The sequence below is a fragment of the Bubalus kerabau genome, chromosome 5 (assembly GCF_029407905.1).
Source record: "Bubalus kerabau isolate K-KA32 ecotype Philippines breed swamp buffalo chromosome 5, PCC_UOA_SB_1v2, whole genome shotgun sequence".
Taxonomy (NCBI): domain Eukaryota; kingdom Metazoa; phylum Chordata; class Mammalia; order Artiodactyla; family Bovidae; genus Bubalus; species Bubalus kerabau.
In genome coordinates this window covers 50,815,593-50,840,354 of record NC_073628.1, presented here as the reverse complement: position 1 = coordinate 50,840,354, position 24,762 = coordinate 50,815,593, and the positions used below count along the sequence as shown (strand labels likewise).

General features: G+C 39.9%; 1 protein-coding gene across 7 annotated transcripts in view; it reads right to left on the bottom strand.

Annotated features, from left to right (window-relative positions):
• Positions 1-24,762, bottom strand: part of DEUP1 (deuterosome assembly protein 1) — a 149,427-nt gene that overhangs the window by 40,056 nt on the left and 84,609 nt on the right. For all 7 annotated transcript variants that reach the window (XM_055581635.1, XM_055581633.1, XM_055581636.1 and 4 more), the window contains 2 exons: positions 22,413-22,610; positions 20,437-20,523 (listed from right to left, as the gene is read on the bottom strand). In XM_055581635.1, the coding sequence (XP_055437610.1) occupies positions 20,437-20,523; positions 22,413-22,610 (285 nt within the window). The remainder of the gene's footprint in view (positions 1-20,436; positions 20,524-22,412; positions 22,611-24,762) is intronic.

Below are 24,762 nucleotides of genomic sequence, written 5' to 3'. Positions count from 1 at the left end.
TTATTTAACAGTACTAGAAGTCCTGGCCACAGTAATGGGACAAGAAAAAGAAATAAAGAGATTTCAAACTGGAAAGGAAGAAGTAAAATGATCAATGTTTGTAGATGACATGAAACTATATAGAAAATCCTCAAGATGCCACCAAAAAACTATTAGACATAATAAATTAATTCAGTAAAGTTGAGGGATACAAAATTAATATACAGGAATCTTTTACATTCCTATATACTAACAATGAACTAGAAAGAGAAATTAGGAAAACAACCCTATTTACAATCACATTAAAATAATAAAATGCCTAGGAATAAATCTACATAAGGAGGTAAAAGACATATACTTGGAAAATTATAAGACACTGATGAAAGAAATTGAAGATATCACAAACAAATGGAAAGATATGCTGTACTTATAAATTAGGAGAATTAATATTTAAAAACTGACCATACTCCCCAAGGCAATCCTTATCAAAATAGCAATTGTATTTTTCACAGAACTAGCAGAAATAATTCTAAAATTTGTTCAAAAACACAAAAGACCTTGAATAACCAAAAAATATTGAGAAAGGAGAACAAAGCTGGATGTTTCATGCCTCCCTGAGTTTAGACTGTTCTACAAAGCAAAAGGAAGAGTGGGCAGCAGAGGATGAGATGGTTAGATAGTACCATCAACCCAGTGGACATGAATTTGAGCAAACTCCAGGAGACAGTGGAAGACAGAGAACCCTGGCTTGCTGCAGTCCGTGAGGTTGCAAAGAGTCAGACATGACAACAAGAACAAAGATACTGTAATTCAGACAGTATGGCACTGGGGCAAAAACAGTACACTGACCAACGGGACAGACTAGAGCATCCAGAAATAAATCCACACTTACATGGTCAATTAATCTATGACAAAGGAGGCAAGAATATAATGAGAAAAAGACAGCCTCTTCAGTAAAGAGTGTTGGGAAAATGGACAGCTACATGCAGAAGAATCAGACTGGACTACTCTCACACCATGCACACACTAAACATAGGATGGATTAAAGACTTACATGTAAGGGTTCCCTGGTGGTCCAGTGGCTAAAAATGGCATGTCCACCTGCCAATGCAGGGGACATGGGTTTGATCCCTGGTCTGGGAAGATTCCCAGATGCCCCACATATCTTGGGACAAGATTCCACATATCTTGGGACAACAAAGCCTGTGGGCCGCAATGACTGAGCCTGCACACCTAGAGTCCATGCTCTGCAACAAGAGAAGCCCACACGCCACTACTAAGAAGGAGCCCCCGCCTGCCACAACTAGAGAAAACCCATGTGCAGCAGTGAAGACCCAGCACAGCCAAAATAAATAAATAAACCTTAAAAAAAGACTTAAATGTAAGACCTGAAACCAAAGAACTCCTAGAAGAAAACACAATATACTTATCAACACTGGTCTTAGTAATATTTTTTTGGATCTGTCTCCTCAGGTAAGAATAAAAAAGCAAAAATAAACAAATATGCTTGCATCAAACTAAAAAGTGTTTGCACAGGGACGGAAACTATAAACAAAATAAAAAGGCAGCCTAACGAATGGGAGAAGATACTTGCAAATGATACTTCTGATGAGGGCTTAATATCCAAAATATGTAAAGAACTGATACAACTCAACATAAAATAAATCTCATTAAAAATGAATAGAGGATATGAACAGACATTTTTCCAGTGAAGACATACAGATGACCAAAAGACATGAAAAGATGCTCAACACTAATCAGAGAAAAGTAAATCAAAACCATAATGTGACCGTTTTATACTTGTTAGAAAGGCTATCATAGAAAAGACAATAATTACAAGTGTTGGTGAAGATGTGGAGAAAAGCAGTGCTTGTGACCTATTGGTGGGAATATAAGTGGTACAGTTTCTATGGGAAAAACTATGCAGTTTCCTCAAAAGATTAAAAATAGAACTGTCATATGATTTAGCAATTTCACATCTGTGTATTTATCTAAAGGAAACACAAAGACTAACTTGAAAAGATACATATATCCCAACGTTCACCGAAGCATTATTTTCAACAGCCGAGATACGGAAACAACCTAAGTGTCCATCAAAAGACAAATGAATAAAAAAATGATATGGTGTATATATACAATGGAATATTACTCAGCCACAATAAAAAAAATGAAATCTTGCTATTTGGGGCAACATGGATGAATCTAGAGGCTATTATGCTATGTGAAATTAGTCAGACTGAGAAGGACAAATATCATATAATCTCACTTATATGTGGAATCTGAAAAACAAAACTAAACAGGCTCAAGGACACAGAGGACAAACTGAGAGTTGCCAGGGGGGAGGGTGTCGGGGGCAGGTAAAACAAGTGAAGGGGATTTAGAGGCACAAAACTCCAGGTAGAAAATAAATAAGCAATCATATGTACTATACAGCATATGGAATACGGTCAATAAAACTGAAATAACTTTATATGGGACAGATGGTTACTAAACTAATGTGGTGATCATTTCATAATACACACAAATGTTAAATCACTATGAGGTACACCTGAAACCAACATAGTATTTTATGCCAAGTAAATTTCAATTAAAAAAAAACCTTCCTAGGCTTCTCTGGTGGCTCAGCGATAAAGAGTCCACCTGCCAATACAGGTGATATAGGTTTGATCCCCGATCTGGGAAAATCCCACATGCCACAGGGCAGCTAAACCTGTGCGCCACAACTACTGAGTCTGTGCCCTAAAGCCCGGGAGCCACGGCTACCGAGCCCGCGTGCCCTGAGCCCTGAGCCCATGCTCTGCAACAGAGGATGCTGCAGTGCGATGTGGGCTCACCACAACTAGAGAAAGAGCCTGCACAGCGATGAAGACCCAGCACTGCCAAAATAAATACGTAAAACCACATTAAACCACATTAAAATTTTTTTAAAAAACCTTCCTATACGAAGGATAATCCTCATAAAATATAAATGATTAAGTGCTATTTTAATAAGCATCATGTTGAAGCCTATAACCAATGGCATTCCATTTTATGACAGCCCATTAAGCAACCTTTAGACATATATATTATGTATGTATGCTGCTGCTAAGTCACTTCAGTCGTGTCCGACTCTGTGCAACCCCACAGATGGCAGCCCACCAGGCTCCCCCATCCCTGGGATTCTCCAGGCAAGAGTACTGGAGTGGGGTGCCATTGCCTTCTCTGATTATGTATATATATGTGTGTGCTAATGTAAAAGTTCTACAGAGATAATCAAATATCAAAAAGTGACTCTGCCTTTATTGAAAATACAATAAAACTGAGTAGACTAAAGTAACATGCATGAAAAATAGTAAATAATATAGATGTTATATAATTTATGTGTTAAATTATACTGCACCAAGTAGGAACCCAAATGTTTTTTGAATCAATCAATGTCAACAACTACTGGGACTGAGATCATGTAGGAAGTGCGATAAGACAAAGCTTTGGTTAACTTTTTAATTAGCAGCGGTTTCCTTGATAACTTATTCATGTCTCTTAGACAACAGGTAAGTCCCAGAAATCCACAGGTATTCATTGAGCCTTACGTATGTGTGTGAGTGCTCAGTTGCCCAGTCATGTCTGACTCTTTGCGACCCCATGGACTGTAGCCCACTAGGCTCCTCTGTGCATGGACTTTTCCAGGCAAAAACACTGGAATGGGTTACCATTTCCTACTCTAGGGTATATTCCCAACCCAGGGATGGAACCCAGGTCTCCTGCATTGCAGGCAGATTCTTTACTGTCTGAGCCACCAGGGAAGCTTTCGATGAGTCATATACTATACCAAATCTTATATGAAGAAAAAACATGAAATATAATCCCTTTCTCCCACAAGAAATATGACTGAGACAAAACATACCCATAATAAAAAATAAAAGAAGACAATTCAAAACTGAGTGCTGAATTGTATAACAAACACTGCTAAAGAAAGTCAAAGAAAGGTAAACTAACTGGGCCCCAGAGTAATGGTAGATGAATTCAAGGAGGAGATAAAATTTAATCTAGTCCCTTAAGGGACTGGTAGGATTTAGTAAAGAAAAAGGTATTTCTTTACTTTGGTAAAGGAAAAGCACTCAGGTGGAAAACATAATGGATTGATTAATTCATTCATTCATTTATTCATTTATTCATCAAACAAAATATTTTTCAGTGCCTTCCATATTCAGGCACTCTATTAAGTGTTGAGTTTAGTGGCAAACTAGGACCATAACCACTGAGCCTACTGGTAAGGGGATGGGTGGCTTACAAAAAAACAGGCAATTGTAATACTGTGATATGACAGACGCTAAGGAAAGGATGCTATGATGGCTTCAAGGAGTGACACTTAACAGAAGAAAATCAGAGAAGATTTTGGTATAGCTTAAAATTTATGCAGATAAACTTGAAACATTAATAGGACATGGCCATGTGAAGGAGGGAAAGGGGATTTTTTGGTAGAAGGAAAAGCATGTGCCAAGGTCAGGAAGTAAGAAAGAGCATGAGAAATGAGGATCACATACACAGATGAGAATAAGCTGTTCCAGCTGTAGTGGAGGCTTTGTGTAGGTCTCCACAGGGAAACAGAGCAGGTGACCCAGGTTAAGGAAGCCTGGGACGTGAAGGCTTCTGGCTTCCTGTGGGAAACTGAGCACATGTTCCACCAGGAAAGGCGACATTAGGAAAGCATACCTGGCGTGGAAAATGGACAACGTGGAAGCCATTCTGAAGAGAGAACCTGAAGCCATTGTATGATGCAGAAGAGAGAAGCTGAAGGTGCCTCTGTCCTTCAAGGGGAAGCACACAGCCAGAGCACAGAACTAAGGACGAAATGCGGGGGCTGAGTAGGGGCAGCGATGCAAGGCGGGATCAGTGATGAGAACAGAAGGGGCAGGACCATGGGGTTTGACAGTCAACACTACACATCTGGAGCTATGCAAGCCAATCACAAGCTGTATGATCTTGGGCAAGTTACTCTAAAACTGAAAGATCTCGTTTCTTTTTCTGTGGGGATAATAGTCCCTATACCCAGCTCCCCCTCCATTCCTGCCACCCTACACAGTATAAGGATGTAGACATTAATGTACGAAAAGTATTTGGCAGACAGCAAGGCATATAGTAAACACACAATGACCAGCAGCTCTTTGTTGTTACAAAATTCTACCAGTCTCCTTGACTTTCTGCCTCATGTCTCTGCACATTATATTACCTTGTGTGCTCAGCCACTCAGTCATGTCTGACTCTTTGTGACCCAATGAACTGTAATCTGCCAGGTTCCTCTGTCCATGCAGTTTTCCATTTAAGAATACTGGAGTGGGTTGCCATTTCCTTCCCCAGGGGATCTTCCTAACCCAGGAACTGAACCCACATCTCTTGGGTCTCCTGCACTGGCAGGTGGATTCCTTACCACTGCAGCACCTGCATTATATCACCTTATCATGACTTCCCACCACTGTCTGTCTGGCTAACTATTCCTCAGAAGCCTTTTCTGGTCCCAATACAGCATCAGGTAGCCCCCACACAGCCCCTGCACTCCACAATCTCCTATCACGCTAGCATAACCATCCAGTTAATTGTTATATCCACTAATGTATGTTTATAGACACTAACATTAATCTCCATGAGTTCAAGGATCTAGTCTCATAATCCTAGCATTCTGCTAGACATATATCAGACATTCAATAAATAATTATAGAGTGAATGAGAACATTCTGTGCTGACTGTGGCATGTGATAAGTGCAGAAAAGAGAATCTAGAAATAAACCCACATGTGTAGGTCAACTAATCTTTAAAATGGGCACCAAAAACAATGGGGAATGGGTGGCATCTAATAACTGCTGTTGGAGAACTAGATATTCACAAGAAAACAAGTAAAACAGGCCTCTATCCTAGACTACTCAAAAACTAACTCAAAATAGATTAAGGCTTAAATGGAAGACCTGAAACTGTCAAACTCCCAGAAGAAAACATGGGAAAATAGCTACTTAGCATTGCCCCTCGCAATGATTTTTTGGATATAACGCCAAAGCACAGGCAACAAAAGCAAAAACAGACCAGTGGGACTACATCAAACTAAAGAGTTTCTTTCATAGAAAAGTAAGCCAATTAACAGAGTGAAGAGGCAATCTATGGAATGGGAGAAAATATTTTGTCAACTATTTATCTAATAAAGGGTTAATTTCCACATTATATAACAAACACATACAACTTAACAGCAAAAATACAAACAACACAATTAAAAATTGGGCAAAGGGCCTAAACAGATATTTTTCTAAAGAAGACATACAGATGGCCACAGACATGTGAGAAAGCTACTGACGTCACTCATCATCAAGGAAATGCAGACTGAAACCACAGTGAGGTACCACCTCAGACCTGTCAGGACGGTCTGCATCAAAATGGCAAAAGATAACAAGTGTTGGTGAGAATCTGGAGAAAAGCGAGCTCTCGCACACCACTGATGGGAATGAAGTTAGAGAAGCCACTGTGGGAAACGGCATGCGGGCTGCTGAAGAAATTGAAAACAGAACCACCGTGCTGACCCAAATCTTGCATCTGGGCATGTTATCTAAAGGAAAGGGAACCAATGTTTCAAAGACATGTCTGCACTCCAGTATGTTCACTGCAAGACCGTTCACAATAGCCAAGACATGGAAAGTGTCCATCAGTGGATGAATGGATAGAGAAAATTCCACATACTACTACTCAGCCGTAAAAGAAGGAAATCCTGCCAATTAAGACAACATGGATGAACCTGGAGGACATTAGGTTAAGTGACATAATCCAGACAGAGAAAAGCAAATACTGTATGTTTGCACTTATATGTGGAATTTTAAAAAAAGTCAAACTGACAGAAACAGAAGTTAGAATGGTGGTTGTCATGGGCAGTCTGGGTGGGGGGTTGGGGAATGGAATGAGCAGAGATTGAATAAAAAAATACCAACTTTCATTCATCAGATGAAAAAAGCCACCATAGCCACGCACTACAACTAGAGAATAGCCCCAACTTGCCACAACTAGAGAAAGCCCGCAGACAGCAACAGAGACCCAGAGCAGCGAAAAAAAGCAGATAAACACATATACAATTTTTAAAAACAGTATCAGACAAAGTGCAACAAAATAAAACAAACCAGGAAGAGGAAATTAATAAAAGATAGCAATAATGAAATTAGGAAAGAGGAAATAATAAAGTCAATACTTTTAAATACTAATAAGCAATGCCTTTGTGTGCCAGACTTAAAAAAAGAGAGAGAGCTAAACTATACATGCTTAGAAACAAGAAAGAAAACATAAATACAGAATCTGGAAAGATGCAAAGAACTCTAGGATATTCCTAACTTTGGTACAAGGAAACATATTGGAATGGGTAAAGTTTTTTCCCAAGCAAAATAAGAATCACCAAAACAACCTAAGAAGAAGGGAAATCTGAATATACCAAGTACCATAAAAGAGAAGGGAAAGGTAACTGAGATCTGCCTCACTGAAACTTCAGCTATACACACATGTACACAGTTCAGTTCAGTTCACTCAGTCGTGTCCGACTCTGCAATCCCATGGACTGCAGCACGCCAGGCCTCCCTGTCCATCACCAACTGCTGGAGTTTGCTCAAACTCAATGCCCATTGAGTCAGTGTTGCCATCCAACCATCTCATCTTCTGTCATCCCCTTCTTCTCCTGCCTTCAATCTTTCCCAACATTAGGAGCTTTTCCAATGAGACAGTTCTTCCCAACAGGTGGCCAAAGTATTGGAGTTTCAGCTTCATCATCAGTCCTTCCAGTGAATATTCAGGTCTGATTTCCTTTAGGATGGACTGGCTGGGTCTTCTTCCTGTCCAAGGGACTCTCAAGAGTCTTCTCCAACACCACAGTTCAAAAGCATCAATTCTTTAGTACTCAGCCTTCTTTATTGTCCAAATCTCACATCCATACATGACTACTGGAAAAATCATAGCTTTGACTAGATGGACCTCTGTTGGCAAAGTAATGTCTCTGCTTTTTAATATGCTCTCTAGGTTGGTCATAGCTTTTCTTCCAAGGAGCAAGCGTCTTTTAATTTCATGGCTGCAGTCACCATCTGTAGTGATTTTGGAGCCCCAAAAATAAAGTCTGTCACTATTTCCAAGTTTCCACATCTATTTGCCATGAAGTGATGGGACTGGATACCATGATCTTAGTTTTCTGAACGTTGAGTTTAAGACAACTTTTTCACTCTCTCCTCTTTCACTTCCATCAAGAGACTCTTTAATTCTTCTTCACTTTCTGCCATAAGGGTGGTTTCATCTGCATATCTGAGGTTATTGATATTTCTCCCGGCAGTGTTAATTGCAGCTTGTGCTTCATGCAGCCCAGCATTTCACGTGATGTACTCTGCATATAAGTTAAATAAGCAGGGTGACAATATAGTCTTGACGTACTCCTTTCCCAATTTGGAACCAGTCTGTTGTTCCATGTCCAGTTCTAACTGTTGCTTCCTGACCTGCATACAGGTTTCTCAAGAGGCAGGTCAGGTGTTCTGGTATGCCCATCTCTTGAAGAATTTTCCACAGTTTATTGTGATCCACACAGTCAAAGGCTTTGGCATAGTCAATAAAGCAGAAATAGATGTTTTTCTGGAACTCTCTAGCTTTTTTGATGATCCAACAGATGTTGGCAATTTAATCTCTGGCTCCTCTGCCTTTTCTAAATCCAGGTTGAACATCTGGAAGTTCACTGTTGATGTACTATTGAAGCCTTGCTTGGAGAACTTTGAGCATTACTTTGCTAGCATGTGAGATGACTGCAATTGTGCAGTAGTTTGAGCATTCTTTGGCATTGCCTTTCTTTGGGATTGCAATGAAAACAGACTTTTTTCCAGTCCTGTGGCCACTGCGGAGTTTTCCAAATTTGCTGGCTTATTGAGTGCAGCACTTTAACAGCATCAACTTTTAGGATTTGAAATAGTTCAACTGGAATTGATCACTGCCATTAGCTTTTTTTGTAGTGATGCTTCCTAAGGACCACTTAACTTTGCATTCCAGGATGTCGGGCTCTAGGTGAGTGATCACACCCTTCTGGTTATCTGGGTCATGAAGATCATTTTTGTACAGTTCTTCTGTGTTTTGTTGCTACCTCTTCTTAATATCTTCTGCTTCTCTTAGGTCCATACCATTTCTGTCCTTTATTGAGTCCATCTTTGCATGAAATGTTCCCTTGGTATCTCTAATTTTCTTGAAGAGATCTCTAGTCTTTCCCACTCTATTGTTTTCCTCTATTTCTTTGCATTGATCACTGAGGAAGGCTTTCTTATCCTCCTTGCTATTCTTTGGAACTCTGCATTCAAATCGGTATATCTTTCCTTTACTCCTTTGTCTTTTGCTTCTCTTCTTTTTTCAGCTATTTGTAAGGCCTCCTCAGAAAACCATTTTGCCTTTTTTCTTCTTGGGGATGGTTTTTATCACCACCTCCTATACAATGTTATGAATCTCTGTCCATAGTTCTTCAGGCACTCTATCAGATCTAAAGCATTGAATCTATTTGTCACTTCCACTGTATAATCATAAGGGATTTGATTCAGGTCATACCTGAATGGTCTAGTAGTTTTCCCTACTTTCTTCAATTTAAGTCTGAGTTTGGTTCATGATCTGAGCCACAGTCAGCTCCTGGTCTTGTTTTTGCTGACTGTATAGAGCTTCTCCATCTCTGGCTGCAAAAAAATATAATCAATCTGATTTCAGTATTGACCATCTGGTGATGTCTGTGTGTAGAATCTTCTCTTGTGTTGTTGGAAGAGGGTGTTTTCTATGACCAGTGCATTCTCTTGGCAAAACTCTATTAGCCTTTGCCCTGCTTCATTCTGTATTCCAAGGCCAAATTTGCTTGTTACTCCAGGTATCTCTTGACTTTCTACTTTTGCATTCCAATCCCCTATAATGAAAAGGACAGATTTTTGGGGTGTTAGTTCTAGAAGGTCTTGTAGATCTTCATAGAACTGTTCAACTTCAGCTTCTTCAGCATTACTGGTCGGGGCATAGATTTGGATCCGTGATATTGAATGGTTTGCCTTGTAAGCGAACAGAGATCATTCTGTCGTTTTTGAGATTGCATCCAAGTACTGCATTTGGACTCTTTTGTTGACTATGCTGCCAACTCCATTTCTTCTAAGGGATTCTTGCCCACAGTAGTAGATATAATGATCATCTGAGTTAAATTAACCCATTCCAGTCTGTCTTAGTTCACTGATTCCTAAAATGTTGATGCTCACTCTTGGGATCTCCTGTTTGACCTCTTCCAATTTACCTTGATCCAGGAACCTAACATTTCAGGTTCCTATGCAATATTGCTCTTTATAGCATTGGACTTTACTTCCATCACCAACTTCCACATCAACAACTTGGTGGTGTTTTTGCTTTGGGTCTTTCTCTTCATTCTTTCTGGAGTTATATCTCCTCTCTTCTCCAGTAACTTATTGGGCACCTCCCGACCTGGGAAGCTCATCTTTCAGTGTCATATCTTTTTGCCTTTTCATACTGTTCATGGGGTTCTCAAGGCAAGAATACTGAAGTGGTTTGCCATTCCCTTCTCCAGTGGATCACGTTTTGTCAGAACTCTCCACCATGACCCGTCTGTCTGGAGTGACCCTACATGGCATGGGTCACAGTTTCATTGAGTTGGACAAGGCTGTGGTCCATGTGATCAGATTGATTAGTTTTCTGTGATTGTGGTTTTCATTCTGTCTTCCTCTGATGGAGAAGGATAAGAGGCTTATGGAACCTTCTTGATGGGAGAAACTGACTGAGGGGGAAACTTGGTCTTGTCCTGATGGGCAGGGCCATGCTCAGTAAACCTTTAATCTAATTTTCTGTTGATGACTGGGACTGTGTTCTCTCCCTGTTGTTTGACCTGGGACCAAACTATGGTGGAGGTAATGAAGAAAATGGCAACCTCCTTCAAAAGGTCCCATGCACACACTGCTGCACTTGGTGCCCCAGACCCTGCAGCAGGCCACCGACCTATGCCTCTGCCTGAGACTCCTGGACACTCACGGGCAAGTCTGGGTCAGTCTCTTGTGGGGTCACTGCTCCTCTCTCCTGGGTCCTGGTTTGCACAAAGTTTTGTTTGTGCCCTGCAAGAGTCTGTTTCCCCAGTCCTGTGTAAGTTCTGGCGGCTCTGTGGTGGGGTTATTGGCGACCTCCTCCAAGAGGGCTTATGCCACACCCAGGTCTGCTGCACACAGAGACCCTGCCCCTGCGGCAGGCCATTGACAATCCATACCTCTGCAGGAGACATTCAAACACTCAATGGCAGGTCTGGCTCAGTCTCTGTGATGTCTCATGGTGTGCACAAGGTTTTGTTTGAGCTTTCCGAGCATCTGTGGTGGGTTGGAGTTTGATTGTATACTTGATTTCACCCCTCCAACCATCTTTCTGGTACTTCTCCTTTGCCCTTGGTTGTGGGGTATCTTTTTTTGGTGGGATCCAACGTTCTCCTGTCGATTGTTGTTCAAAAGTGAGTTGTAAAGAAGATGAGCACATGTCCTTCTATTCCGCCATCTTGGAGTGGTATCTATCTATCTATATATACACATTCTCCTTTATATTCTTTTCCACTTTGGTTTATCTTCACTGGTTCAATATCAAGATGGTTTCATAGCTAAGTTCCTTCTAACCTTTAAAGACCTGTAATTCCAATATTATTTAAACTATGGCAGACCACTCATAAATATGGAAAACTCTCTATTTATGTTATAAAGCCAACATAACTGTATAACAAGCTGGAAAAAAGAGAACTATATACAAATCTCATTTATATACACAAATCTTAATTTCTAAATAAAATATTACCACATAGAAGCCAGTAAAAATAACCCTGTGTACGAGACAGCAAAAGAGACACTGATGTATAGAACAGTCTTATGGACTCTGTGGGAGAGGGAGAGGGTGGGAAGATTTGGGAGAATGGCATTGAAACATGTAAAATATGATGTATGAAATGAGTTGCCAGTCCAGGTTTGATGCACGATACTGGATGCTTGGTGCTAGTGCACTGGGACAACCCAGAGGGATGGTATGGGGAGGGAGGAGGGAGGAGGGATCAGGATGGGGAACACATGTATACCTGTGGTGGATTCATTATGATATTTGGCATAACTAATACAATTTTATAAAGTTTAAAAATAAAATAAAATTAAAAAAAAAAAAAACTGTTAAGAGTATGACTGTTATATGTTGAAGTCCAAGCCATTACTAATACCTTAGAATGTGATCTTATTTGTAAATAGGATCTTTACAGAGGTAACCAAATAAAGAATGAGGTCATTAAGGTGGACTCTAATCCAACATGACAGGGATTCTATAAAAAGGGGAAATTTGGATACCAGAACAGACATACATAGACGGAAGATGGTATGAAGAAACAAAAAGAAAGAAAGAAAGATGGCCATGTGAAGACAGGGCACTGGGGCAATGCATGTACAAGCCAAGGACTGACAGATTGTTGGCAAATCACTAGAGGCTACAAAGAGGTAAGGGTGAATTCCCTCCCAAGGACTTCAGAGGGAGCATAGTCCTACTGAGACTTCCCTGGTGGCTCAGAGGGTAAAGCATCTGCCTACAATGCAGGAGACCCGGGTTTGATCCCTGGGTCAGGAAGATCCTCTGGACAAGGAAAAGGCAACCCACTCCAGAACTCTTGCCTGGAAAATACCATGGATGGAGGAGCGTGGTAGGCTACAGTCCATGGGGTTGCAAAGAACTGGACATGACTAAGCTACTTCACTTTCTTTTTCTTTTCATAGTTTTATCGACACCTTGAGTTTAGACTTCTAGCTTCTAGAACTATACAACAGTAAGTTTCTATTGTCTTCAGACACTCAGTTTGTGGCCGTCTGTTATGACACCACTCAAAAATGAATAGAATGATCAAAAAGTCTTATTTCATGAATTTAAAGGTGGATCAATATCATGAAATCTATCAGTCACAGTGTATTACACATCAAAAAACTAATGGATAAAAACTACATGATGTCATGTATGTTGAATGGGCATTTGATAAAACAGAAGCAAATCTTAAAAGCTCTAAGTAATTTCAGGAATAGAAAGACATAATAAAGACCATAAATCAAGAATATTATCCTAAATAGTAAAACTCTAAAATGGTTTCACCTAAAATCAGAAATTAGACAAATTTGCCAATAATCACTATGATTACTTAATATTCTCTTGGAAGTTTCAGCAAGTTCAATATGACAAAAATTACTGTTGTGAACACTAGAAGAGATACAACTATTTTTGTTGATACAACTACATATGTCAAAACACTTAAGAACCTCTAGTAAAAAGCCTACTAGAATTAAAAGATAGTTTGACTTTTTTTTCCTATATTTACAGTAAGTTTTTGGATATGGAAAACAGAAAATATTCCACTTACAATAGTGACAAGAACTATAAAATACTTGAGAATAAGTTTAAAAAGAAAGAGAATAAGTTTTAAAAGAGAATAAGTTTAAAAGGTACAGAAACTATATGAAGAAAACTGTAAGGTCTTATTGAAAAGCATAAAATAAGAGATGAAGAAATAGAAAGCCATGCCATATTACTGGATAGGGAAATTAACTTTTATAGAAATGCCAATTCTTTCAAAGATAATATATAAGCTTAATTCAATTCCAAATAGAATCCAACAGGAAATTATCAGGAGAAACTGGATTAATTGAGCTTAACATTTATTATAAAAATCTTTAATTGGATTCCTATTTTATACTACATGCAAAAGTGTAATTCAAATGAATTAAAAATTTAGATGAAAAATATAAAAATCTTTGAAGAAATTATACATATTGTCCAGAAGTTAGAAGAACCATGTTACACAAGGAAGGAAATTCAGAAGCTATAAACAAAAAATTGTACATGTTTGACAAATAAAAGTTTAAAATATTTCATATGACAAAAGATATAAAAGTTAGAAACAACAAATTAGAAAAATGCTGTTATAAACTGACAAGAAAAAAAGAAAGCCCAAAGAAAATGAGTTTCAGCTTTGCCCAAGGAAAATGATCAAAAAATATAACTAGGTCATAGTATATTGCCAATAAATATGCAAAAATATGCCCTCTGCAGTCAGGGAAATGTAAAGTAAAAGACTATTGAGAAATCACTTTATACCCATCAGACCAGCAAAAATTTAAAAGAGCAATAACACCTATTGCCAGTAAGGATGAAAGAAAAGGTTACTCTCTTATAGAGAGGGTAGAAATATGATTTGACAACCAATATTTTAAAATTAAAAGATACATATCCTTTGAATCAGCAATTGCATTCTCAGGAAGCTATTCCAAGATGTATGGACAAGGATGTTTTTCATAGTATTGTGTTTCTGTGTAAAAATCTAGAGATAGGGTTGTTAATTATGAATGAATTACAGTTAACCCCTGAACAACATGAGTTTGAACTGTGTGGATTTGTACATGGATTGTTTCATTTTCCCTAAATATGCACTACAGCACTACACATCTGCAATTGGTCGAATCCTCAGATATGGAGGAAGGCTGGCTGTAAAGCTAGCTGCAGACTTTGGACTGCATGGAGTCAGTACCCCTAACCCCAACTGTAATTCTGGAAAAACAGCTGAATTTTTTCATGAAAATCATGGGATATTCTTAAGCTACTATATAATCCGATAAGACCTAAACTTGCTGACTTAGAAGGATTAACAAAGGATAAAAGACACAGAGAAGTGTACAAAATGCAATCCATTTTTAAAACAAGTTAAAACCCCTGAATAGGTATATGACTACACACACACACACACACACACACACACACACACACGAAGAAACATAAAATGATGCATACTGAAGACTTAACATGTTATCTAATGGATTGGTTATGAGGTGGCTGGAGAAATGGAGGGAAGGGGAGAAACGAGAAAAAGAGTTACAACACTCACTAAAATCACTGGTATATGAGTTGTGCTTCAATTCACTAAAATGTATATGTATTTTTTTAAATTTTATTTTATTTTTAAACTTTACATAATTGTATTAGTTTTGCCAAATATCAAAATGAATCCGCCACAGGTATACATGTGTTCCCCATCCTGAATCCTCCTCCCTCCTCCCTCCCCATACCATCCCTCTGGGTCGTCCCAGTGCACCAGCCCCAAGCATCCAGTATCGTGCATTGAACCTGGACTGGCAACTCATTTCATACATGATATTTTACATGTTTCAATGCCATTCTCCCAAATCTTCCCACCCTCTCCCTCTCCCACAGAGTCCATAAGACTGTTCTATACATCAGTGTCTCTTTTGCTGTCTCGTACACAGGGTTATTGTTACCATCTTTCTAAATTCCATATATATGCGTTAGTATACTGTATTGGTGTTCTTCTTCCTGGCTTACTTCACTCTGTATAATAGGCTCCAGTTTCATCCACCTCATTAGAACTGATTCAAATGTATTCTTTTTAATGGCTGAGTAATACTACATTGTGTATATGTATTTTACATGAGTATATATTTTTTTTCTGAAAAATTAAGAAAAATTAAAAGATGTTTCTCTACTGACTTGTAGAAATACCCATGATACATAGTCAAAAGGCAGCTGAGAGTAATGTCTGTGTTGTTACTGTGATCTAACCACTTAGTCGTGTCTTACTGTCATCATCTAATCACTCGGTCTCTTTTGCGACCCCGTGGACTGTAGCCTGCGAGGCTCCTCTGTCCATGGGATTCTCCAGGCAAGAATACTGGAGTGGGGGAGGGCGAGTGTGGGATGATTTGGGAGATGTGAAACATTTATAATATCATATGTGAAACGAATGGCCAATCCAGGTTCGATGCAGGATACAGGATGCTTGGGGCTGGTGCACTGGGATGACCCAGAGGGATGGTATGGGGAGGGAGGTGGGAGGGGGGTTCAGGATGGGGAACACATGTACACCCATGGCAGATTCATGTTGATGTATGGCAAAACCAATATAATATTGTAAAAAATAATAACAATAAAGTTTGAGTAAACCATAAAGAAAAAAAAAGAATACTGGAGTGGGTGCCATGCCCACCTCCAGGGGATCTTCCCAACCCAGAGATCAGACCTGAATCTCCTACATCTCCTGCACTGGCAGGCGGGTTCTTTACCACTGAGCCACCAGGGAAGGCCCAATGTAAATGTTATACATGTATTTCTGTAAAAGAACACTCAACTCATCCCATCTAAGTGTTTGCACAAGCAAGGAAAATGTTTTATAGAATGCAGTACAATAGTTGGTTAGCATTGAGTATCTCTGGAGTCCAAACTGGGATTGGGGATGGACACGGGGGTAATTAGCTGCTTCTTTATACATCTTTCTGTGTTTTATTTCTTGAAAATTTGAAAATAAATAAGCAAACAGAGCCAAATGCCAACAGGAGTCAAAATGAAGTGGCTTGGTGGGGTGTGTAATGAAGCAGAACGCACAACTACAGACATTCAGACTGAGATTCTGAAAAATAACACAAAAACTACTTTTTTAAGAGAGAGAGAGAAGAAAGCCATAGATGAAGGCAGGATCCAATTTAATTTTTTTCATGTATACAATTTAGGAAAAACAGTCCTTGTGTCACACAGACTTTCTGTAACAGACAGGGAAATCACATATACCTTATTTTTATCTATACTCCAGTGGGGCTTCCCTGGTGGCTCAGACGGTAAAGAATCTGCTTGCAATGAGGGAGACCTGGGTTTGATCCCTGAGTTGGGAAGATCCCCTGGAGGAGGGCATGGCAACCCGTTCCAGTATTCCTGCCTGGAGAATCCCCATGGACTGGTGAGCTACAGTCCATGGGGTCCAAAGAGTCAGACACAACTGAGTGACTAAGCATAGCACAGCACATACTCCAATCACAGGATCGATAACGAGGTTCAAAGAAGAATGCAGGAAGCGTCCAGAGTGATTCTATTCTTTGAGGCTAGATTGTGGACTATTAGGAGAATTAAGGACATACTCTCACAGAAATACAGTATCATCACAGAACACTTTGATGCAAATGGTAGCAATATTTTTTGTATCTATCTCCTGAAACAAAGCAAACAAAAGCAAAAATAAACAAATCCTGCTGCTGCTAAGTTGCTTCAGTCATGTCCGATTCTGTGCGACCCCATAGATGGCAGCCCACCAGGCTCCCCCATCCCTGGGATTCTCCAGGCAAGAACACTGGAGTGGGCCACCATTTCCTTTAAATAAAGGGAAACTAATGACAAATTGAAAAGACAACCTACTGCCAGCAAATTTGGAAAACTCAGCAGTGGCCACAGGACTGGAAAAGGTCAGTTTTCATTCCAATCCCAAAGAAAGACAATGCCAAAGAATGCTCAAACTACCACACAATTGCACTCATCTCACACGCTAGTAAAGTAATGCTCAAAATTCTCCAAGCCAGGCTTCAGCAGTACATGAACTATGAACTTCCAGATGTTCAAGCTGGTTTTAGGAAAGGCAGAAGAACCAGAAATCAAATTGCCAACATCTCTTCAAAAAGCAAGAGAGCTCCAGAAAAACATCTATTTATGCTTTACTAACTATGCCAAAGCTTTGACTGTGTGGATCACAATAAACTGTGGAAAATTCTGAAAGAGATGGGAATACCAGACCACTTGACCTGCCTCTTGAGAAACCTGTATGCAGGTCAGGAAGGAACAGTTAGAAGTGGACATGGAACAACAGACTGGTTCCAAATAGGAAAAGTAGTACGTCAAGGCTGTATATTGTCATCCTGCTTATTTAACTCATGTGCAGAGTACATCATGAGAAACGCTGGGCTGGAAGAAGCACAGGCTGGAATCAAGACTTCTGGGAGGAATATCAATAACCTCAGATATGCAGATGACACCACCCTTATGGCAGAATGTGAAGAGGAACTAAAAAGCCTCTTGATGAAAGTGAAAGTGGAGAGTGAAAGGTTGGCTTAAAACTCAACATTAAGAAAACGAAGATCATGGCATCTGGTCCCATCACTTTATGCGAAATAGATGGGGAAACAGTGGAAACAGTGTCAGACTTCATTTTTGGGGGCTCCAAAATCACTGCAGATGGTGATTGTAGCCATGAAATTAAAAGACGCTTACTCCTTGGAAGAAAAGTTATGACCAACCTAGATAGCATGTTCAAAAGCAGAGACATTACTTTGCCAACAAAGGTCCGTCTAGTCAAGGTTATGGTTTTTCCAATGGTCATGTATGGATGTGAGAGTTGGACTGTGAAGAAAGCTGAGTGCTGAAAAATTGATGCTTTTGAACTGTGGTGTTGGAGAAGACTCTTGAGAGTCCCTTGGACTGCAAGGAGATCCAACCAGTCCATTCTAAAGGAGATCAGTCCTGGGTGTTCTCTGGAAGGACAGATGCTAAAGCTGAAACTCCAATACTTTGGCCACCTCATGCGAAGAGTTGACGCATTGGAAAAGACTCTTGATGCTGGGAGGGATTGGGGGCAGGAGGAGAAGGGGACGACAGAGGATGAGATGGCTGGATGGCATCACCGACTCAATGGACATGAGTTTGAGTGAACTCCAGGAGTTGGTGATGGACAGGGAGGCCTGGCGTGCTGCAATTTATGGGGTCGCAAAGAGTCGGACACGACTGAGCAACTGAACTGACTGAACTGACTGACTGAATGCAAGAAAATATGGTATGATCAAAAGGGGTTAATATCAAAAGTATGTAAACATCTCATACACTCAACATCAAAAAAACAAACAACCCAATTAAAAAATAGAAAAACTGAATAGTTTTCCAAGGAGAACATTCAGATGGCTAACAGGCACAAGAAACATTGCTCAACATTCTTAATCATCAGAGAAATGCAAATTGAAACCACAATGAGATTATCACCTCACACTTGTCAGAATGGCTATCATCAAAAAGAATACAAATAATAAGTGTTGGTGAGAACATGGAGAAAAGGAAACCCTCATACACTGTTGATGGGAATGCAAATTGGTGCAGCCACTGTGGAAAACAGTAAAGAAGTTTCTCAAAACACTAAAGATAGAACTATCTTACGACCCAGCAATTTCACTCATGGGTATATAAATATCTGAAAAAAACAAAAACATGGTTCAAAAAGATACATATACCCCAATGTTCATAGCAACATTATTTACAATTGTCAAGATATGGAAGTAACCTAAGTGTCCATCAACAGATGAATAGATAAAGATGGTGTGGTATGTACACACACAATGGAATACTACTTAGCCATAAAAAGAATGAAATTTTGCCATGTGCAACAACATGGATGGACTTGAAGGGTATTATGCCAAGTGAAATAAGTCAGAGAAAGACAAACACTGTATGACACCACTCCTATGTATAATATAAAAAATAAAACAAATAGCAAATATAACAAAAAAGAGATTTGCAGATAGAGAGCAGGAGGGAATTAAGAGGTACAAATTATTATGTATAAAATAAATTATGAGGATATATTGTATAACACAGGGAATATAGCCAATATTTTATAATAACTATAAATAGAGAATAACCTTAAAAATTGTGAATCACTAAGTAGTATACCTGTAACTTACATAATATTGTAAACCAACTATACTTCAATTAAAAATTCAAAAACAAAAATACTGACAAAGAAAGAAATACAGAATCCTGACTTAAGAAAGGACCATGGAGAATGCATAATCCAACTTGATCACTTTACAGTGAGGAATCTGAGGCCAGGTTAAGCAATAGCCTTACTCGGATCCCCTGCATTCCCTGCACTGGCAGACAATTATTTTATCTCAGAATATTTACTCAAAGCAAATAAATGATAAACAAGTAACTACAATATTTTATTAGTTCAATAAATAAACGTTCTCCTATTTCACATGTAAAAAAGCAAACCTCAACTGTTATATTAAACAACTGAAAAGAAAGGCACATGACCTGTTTAAGTTGTCTTGTGTAAGCCTGTAAAGGCACCAGTTAAAAACCACAAGGTCAGACCTCAATCATTCACTGATCCATTCTTTTTATTTAACCAGCATTCACTGAAGACTGTCCCCCTGACGCTGGGAAGTATTGGTGACACGTTAATAAGGCACCACTCGGTCCTTGTTCCCCATCTGGGGGGGAGGGACAAGCTATGAGACAAATCGGCCCAAGTGCGGCTGGAACTACCTGTTCTGACTGGAGTCTCAGGGGCAGGTCACCAAGTGGAACTGAGAGGAGTCGGGCTGTGCAGGGTGTAGGAGTCCAGACGCAAAGGCAAGGACAGTAATATATGTTTGAGGAAATAATTTGAATTGAGCCCAATTCAAGAAAAGAACAAGGAGAAAACCAGAAATTCAAATGTTCCAGCCTGCAGATAAAAGTAAATTCCATCCAAGTACGAGATACTTTGTCAGCCCGACTCCTGCACGCCTGACAGGCGGGAGGCGTTCGGTAAACAGTATCTGGTCAAGGAGGCAGGCTCTCTGTTCAAGCTACTGAGTGGCGTCAGCACATTACCATGTACCGCCCGGGGTCCAAGTCTCCCATCATGCCTTTCAGGTGTGTGTTTTCAGTCCTGACAGCTTTGTACCTCGTATCCAACATCTGAAAGGAGATTAGTAGTTAAAAGTGAATGTGAAATTCATAATAAGAGCCCACAATTCTATGAAAATTAATTTTACTTTGTTAATATAAATATTTTCTAAGAGTAGCAAAGGGAGACACTTAGGCAGGCTCGTCATAAATCAGGTATTCTCATTCAGTTCTCTGATCTTCGGCAGGCCCCACTGCACCCTCCTTTCCTGATTGCTGCCAAATTAAAAACAAACTATACTGATTGATGACCCTTTCCCATTCCCAAATTCCATTTCTCACTTCTGTTTTTTTATGGTATGCAAATTATCACCAGAAAAAAATCACAATTTTAAAAACATGCTTGAATAACACTGTCCATTAAGTTTCTTCATTACCTGATTAATTTTTACATTACATACACGCAAATATGATTTTACATTAAGTTTTGTTCTTCCTGATACTCCTGCCAAATTTCCTTTTTTTTTGTGACTACTTCATTTTGTCTCCTAATTTATTTTCTCCCTAATTTCTTCTACTTGACAGTACTTAGACATGGCATCTGCCCTTTTATTTATCTAGGGCTCATTTCTACATAAAGCAGTTTCCTTAAAAAGATTTACTTTTGTAAATTATAAAATATATTCTCCTTGACAAAAGTCTAAAAATATAGAAGAGTATAAAGGTTAAAATGAAAACCATTCATAATCCAACTACCTAGATCACTGTTAACACCTGTAAAATATCATTTCCTATACAGTGTGGCCAATGCTATCATCCCATCTATGTAGTTTTCCTGTGTATTTTACAGGTTAATCACAGTTTAAGGCTTATACTAGGGCAAAGCCAGAATATTTTCTTATTTTTACAATACATAGGATTTAAATAGCCTGTTATTGACTTTTTGCATGGACTGTAGCCCACCAGGTTCCTCTGTCCATGGAATTCTCAAGGCAAGAATACTGGAGTGGGTTGCCATCCCCTTCTCCAGGGGATCTTCCCAACCCAGGGATCAAACCTGGGTCTCTCGCATTGCAGGCAGATTCTTTACCATCTGAGCCACCAGGGAAGCCCCAGTAACTGTCATAGATCTAGAAAATTATTGAATGGTGCTCTCAAAAACCATATTTGGGGTAATAATGCAGAGAAACACTACACTTTCAGTAGCAGGTCACCAATTTGATAGTGAGTACAGGATTGAGGTGGTGAAGGAAATGGCAACCCACTCCAGTATTCGCACCTGGAGAATTCCATGGACAGAGGAGCCTCGTGGACTACAGTGCATGGGGCTGCAAAGAGTCAGACACGACTAAGTGACTAAACCACCACCACCACCAAAGGATTGAGGGAATTTCAAAATAAATAGGAAAGGGAGGAAAGAAGGAAGGGAAGACTTAGAAGTCATTTGCAGTATCTGAACAGTAGAATGTTATAATCGCTGTTTTTTTCCCATGAACCATGCTATGCATTAGGTGAATATTCAGTGCATATGAGCTAATCTTCATTTCCAATATCCATTTTTCAAAATTCTAAAATAAATATATGAAATGGGAGTGAGAAATGTCCACGAAAAGCTGGAGTAAAAGCTCTTAAATGTTAATCGACGAGAACTAAGGAAAACAAATTCCGGAAGCAATCTGTGACTACTGCGTGCTGTTGCTGCTGGGGCGATCACATGGGTCACAAGAAAACGACAGTGTGAGATTTACAGAAATGATCTTGTGCCGCCACTTGCTTCCCTGGTTTTTGGTTGATGACACTTTGTGTTATCTCACCAAGGTGTTATGTGACTCCACAAGGCATTTCTGTGCTGCTAGACTCAGAAACCGTAGAAGAAATAGAACACTTTCCGCAATCAGTAAGGAAGGTGACTCTGCACCCAACAAGGGTGACCTGGACAGGCGCTCCTGCCCCTTGCATACCTGTTGTTTCGATAGCATTTTCTCTTTTATCTCTAGCTCCATTTTTAACTGTCTTTCCAGAAGGGCAGCTTTCTTCATGACAGTTGCTATAGTGATCTCCTTCTGATGAAGCTCCTGTGTTAGGTCAGAGATTTCATTCCTCATTCTTTCCTGCTCAGAGCTATGGTACTCTTCCTCCTGATAGAGATGACTTCTTATCTGCAGCAGATATTTTCCAGAAAACAGCAACAAATCCTTCAGAAGGCAGCTGAAAGGGTTCACTGACCATGTGCTGTCTTTCTATCCTACCTTAAACTTAGGCAGACCCCACCTAACCCCCCTTTTCTGATCAATGCTGAATTAAAAAGATACTTACAATAATAATTCCTTTACTTTTTCCTTCCACTTTCAAAAGTTCTTTTTCACTTCTACTTCTTACTGTATGCAAGTCATCACCAACTACTGATACCACTTCAATGACTACTTTGACGGGAAGGTGGGGAATGTATTATCTAGCGCTTTCCCCCCAGCTTCACTGACGTATACTTGGTATACGAAAAACTGCACACAGTTCATGGATAAAATCTGGTGAGTTTGGACATAGACATAATAATCATTACAGTTGTCTTTAAAAGTTTCTCTGTGTCCCTTTGTGGTTTTATTAATAATTTTGTGTGTATGGTAAGAACACTCTTCTGCCTTTCTAACAAATCTTTATCCGCACAATACCGTAGTGCTGACTGTTGCACTGGGTTGTACAGCAGATGTGGAACTTACTCGTCTTGTGTAACTTACTTTATACCCATCAAACCACCACTCTGGGTTTGGTGCCATGGAAGAGTGTTGGCCCTACCACCCAGAGACTGACAAACCAGTTTTTAGGGGGAAAAAAGTTGGCTCAGAGAAGGGGCTTGCTCAAAGTCATAAAGCTATTAACTGGAAGGACGAGGTACAGAACTTAGGACTGTTGGCTCTAAATTCCATGCTTTTTTTGGGACTAAATTGTGCTGTACTATTTGTGACTGAACACTGTGCTTTTCAGAATCATGTTATAATAAATTTCAAACTTCATGTGTTCATGAAAAAGCATCACCCACTTTTCTTAGCCTGTGGAATCTCATATTCTTAACATTCGCTAAACCTCCCATGGTAGAAACCGCTGGGTCATCCTGGACTCCTCCCCTCCCTCACCCTCCCAAATCAAGTCAGGTAGGAAACCATGTTCCTTCTGTTTCAGCCTCTCCTAAGTCCTGCCTCTGCTCTCCATTCCTACTACCTCCGTCTTAGTTCAGCCTCCTCTCATCTTCCTAGAAATCATCTGTACTCCTGTGGACCACAGACCTCCAGGCCCCTCTGTCCATGGGATTTCCCAGGCAAGAATACTGGAGCGGGTTGCCATTTCCTTCTCCATGGGGTCTTCCCGACCCAGGGATCAAATCGGTGTCTCTTGCGTCTCCTGCATTGCAGGCAGATTCTTTACCACTGAGCCAGCTGGGAGGCCCTTAGAAATCATTCACCATTTCTAATTCACTGTCTCTGATTCTTGAGGTTCTGAGATAAAGTACATAATTACTGCTCTCAGAAAAAGAAAATCACAGTCCATCAGGGGAAGCGGGAAAATACGCAGTTACAACAGAGTGCAGCGACCAGTGCCAGCAGCACGTGGTGGGGCAGCGCTTACTCCAGCCTGTGGGTGTCAGGACAGGGTCCCAGAGGAAGAGGCCTGGGACTGACACTGGGGGACAAACGGAAGCCCGAGGGGAGAGAGAGACGGGGATGGGCTCCCAGGCAACGCGTGCAGCGAAGGAAAGGCGTCACAGGGAGGGGCACGCTCAGCGAGCCACAAGCAGCCTGACGAGGCTGGACTCGGTGCGCTGTGAGAAGTAAGGCTGGAGGTTAAGCAGGGGCCATGCACAAAGAGATTTATATGAATTTACACCAGGGAACTTACTTTGAAAACTTTTTTTCATTTCTTCTTTAAAAATTTCAAGACATAATCTCTAAAAGATTACGAGTGTACTCTCTCTCTTCAAACGTAACCAGAATAATGTCTTAAAAATATTAACAATTCCTCAATATCATATAATACCCAGGCAGTATCAAATTTATATTTGTATCAGAGGTATGATGAATGTTTTTAAAATTTATTTGTTTGAATAGAGATTTAAATGTGGTGCACGCATTGAGACCAGCTCCTGTATTTTTAAAGCCTCTCTTTGTGCCTGCATGCATGTGTGTGTTCTCTAAATACTCTACATACATCATCTTATTTAATCCCCACCATCTCTATTTTCAAGATTAGATAGAAAAGTAATATATGTAACTGTTCATAAATCACATTCCTGGTAACAGGCAGTCTGATTACACTCTG